The sequence below is a fragment of the Phalaenopsis equestris genome, unplaced genomic scaffold (assembly GCF_001263595.1).
Source record: "Phalaenopsis equestris unplaced genomic scaffold, ASM126359v1 Scaffold220745, whole genome shotgun sequence".
In the NCBI taxonomy this organism is placed as follows: Eukaryota; Viridiplantae; Streptophyta; class Magnoliopsida; order Asparagales; family Orchidaceae; genus Phalaenopsis; species Phalaenopsis equestris.
In genome coordinates this window covers 2,091-3,481 of record NW_018239005.1, presented here as the reverse complement: position 1 = coordinate 3,481, position 1,391 = coordinate 2,091, and the positions used below count along the sequence as shown (strand labels likewise).

At 40.8% G+C, this 1,391-nt stretch overlaps 1 protein-coding gene across 1 annotated transcript; it reads left to right on the top strand.

Moving 5' to 3' along the window:
• Nucleotides 1–67: 67 nt before the first annotated feature.
• LOC110037544 (endoribonuclease Dicer homolog 1-like) lies at nt 68–1,102 on the top strand. Its single transcript, XM_020742215.1, has one exon. The coding sequence runs from the start codon at nt 388–390 to the stop codon at nt 946–948; it is 561 nt and encodes a 186-aa protein (XP_020597874.1). The 5' UTR covers nt 68–387; the 3' UTR covers nt 949–1,102.
• Nucleotides 1,103–1,391: the final 289 nt, after the last annotated feature.

Sequence of the window (1,391 nt, the reverse complement as noted above, 5' to 3'; positions counted from 1 at the left end):
ATATATATAATGCTAAGTAAAATTGAGTACAATAAGTCATGAGCCTATTCGAGTCCAATTAACTCAATTTGAGCCAGTTAGATTTAATTTTGAGCTGAATCAAGCCAATTCCGAGTTGAAACGGATCCAAATAGCTCAATTTAAGCTAGCTCATCTCAATTTCGAGCCATACGAGCTCGATCCAATTTTGAGCTGGCGCGGCTCCAAATCGAATGTAACGAGCCACTAGCTGATTTCGAGCCACACTAAATCTATTCAAGCCAACCCCAGCTTTGCTCAAAATCGGATTTTTAACAGCCCTATTCATGTCTCTCTCTGTTGTTCTATGATCAACAACTGATTATTCATCTTTCCCTTCTCAAGGTTTTCCAGCCATTGCTTCAACCAATGGTGACCCCAGAAACTCTTCCCATGCATCCCGTCAGAGAACTCCAAGAGCGCTGCCAGCAACAGGCGGAGGGATTGGAGTACAAATCTTCTCGAATGGGTAATCTGGCTACCGTAGAAGTCTTCATAGATGGCGTCCAGATAGGAGCAGCGCAGAACCCACAGAAAAAAATGGCCCAGAAGCTTGCAGCAAGAAATGTGCTAGCCTTTCTGAAGGAGAAGGAAGAGAAGGAGAAGAAGGCGAAGGAAGAGAAGGAGAATGAGTTGAGAAAAGATGCGAACCATGGAGAGAAGAATGGCAACAATGGCCAGGTGTTTACCAGGCAAGCTCTCAACGATATATGCTTGAGGAAGCAGTGGCCGATGCCGCACTATCGGTGCGTGAATGAAGGCGGCCCTGCGCACGCCAAGCGATTCATCTACGCGGTTCGCGTCAACACATCCGATCGCGGGTGGACGGACGAATGCATCGGGGAGCCGATGCCCAGCGTTAAGAAGGCCAAGGACTCTGCAGCGGTTCTTCTCCTTGAGCTTCTGAAGAAAGTTTATCCTGAGAACTAGTAGTCTGGTTTTCTTATGCTTGATGATGATGAAGGTTTTGTTTGCTTCAGGACTTTTATTTTGTTTATACAATGTGATTGGGTTATTTATTTATTTATTTACTTATTTATCATTGGAAAGAAAAATATTATGTCGAGTCCGGATGTATTTGGATTTCATTTGTACGCAATGTATAACGATTTGTACTTGTACAACCATATTGTACGATGTATTTGGATTTCATTTGTACGCAATGTATAACAATTTGTACTTGTACAACCATATTGTACGCAGTTTGCATCCAGACTGCATCTATTATTCTATCTGCGTTGACAATGGTTTTATTTAGGGTACATTGTTTCAGGTTGATTTTCTTTTTTTAATTTCATGTAATATATAATTTCATATTTACCTACTATTTGTTGTAATTTCAAAATTTGAATTCTATAATAATATTTATTTCT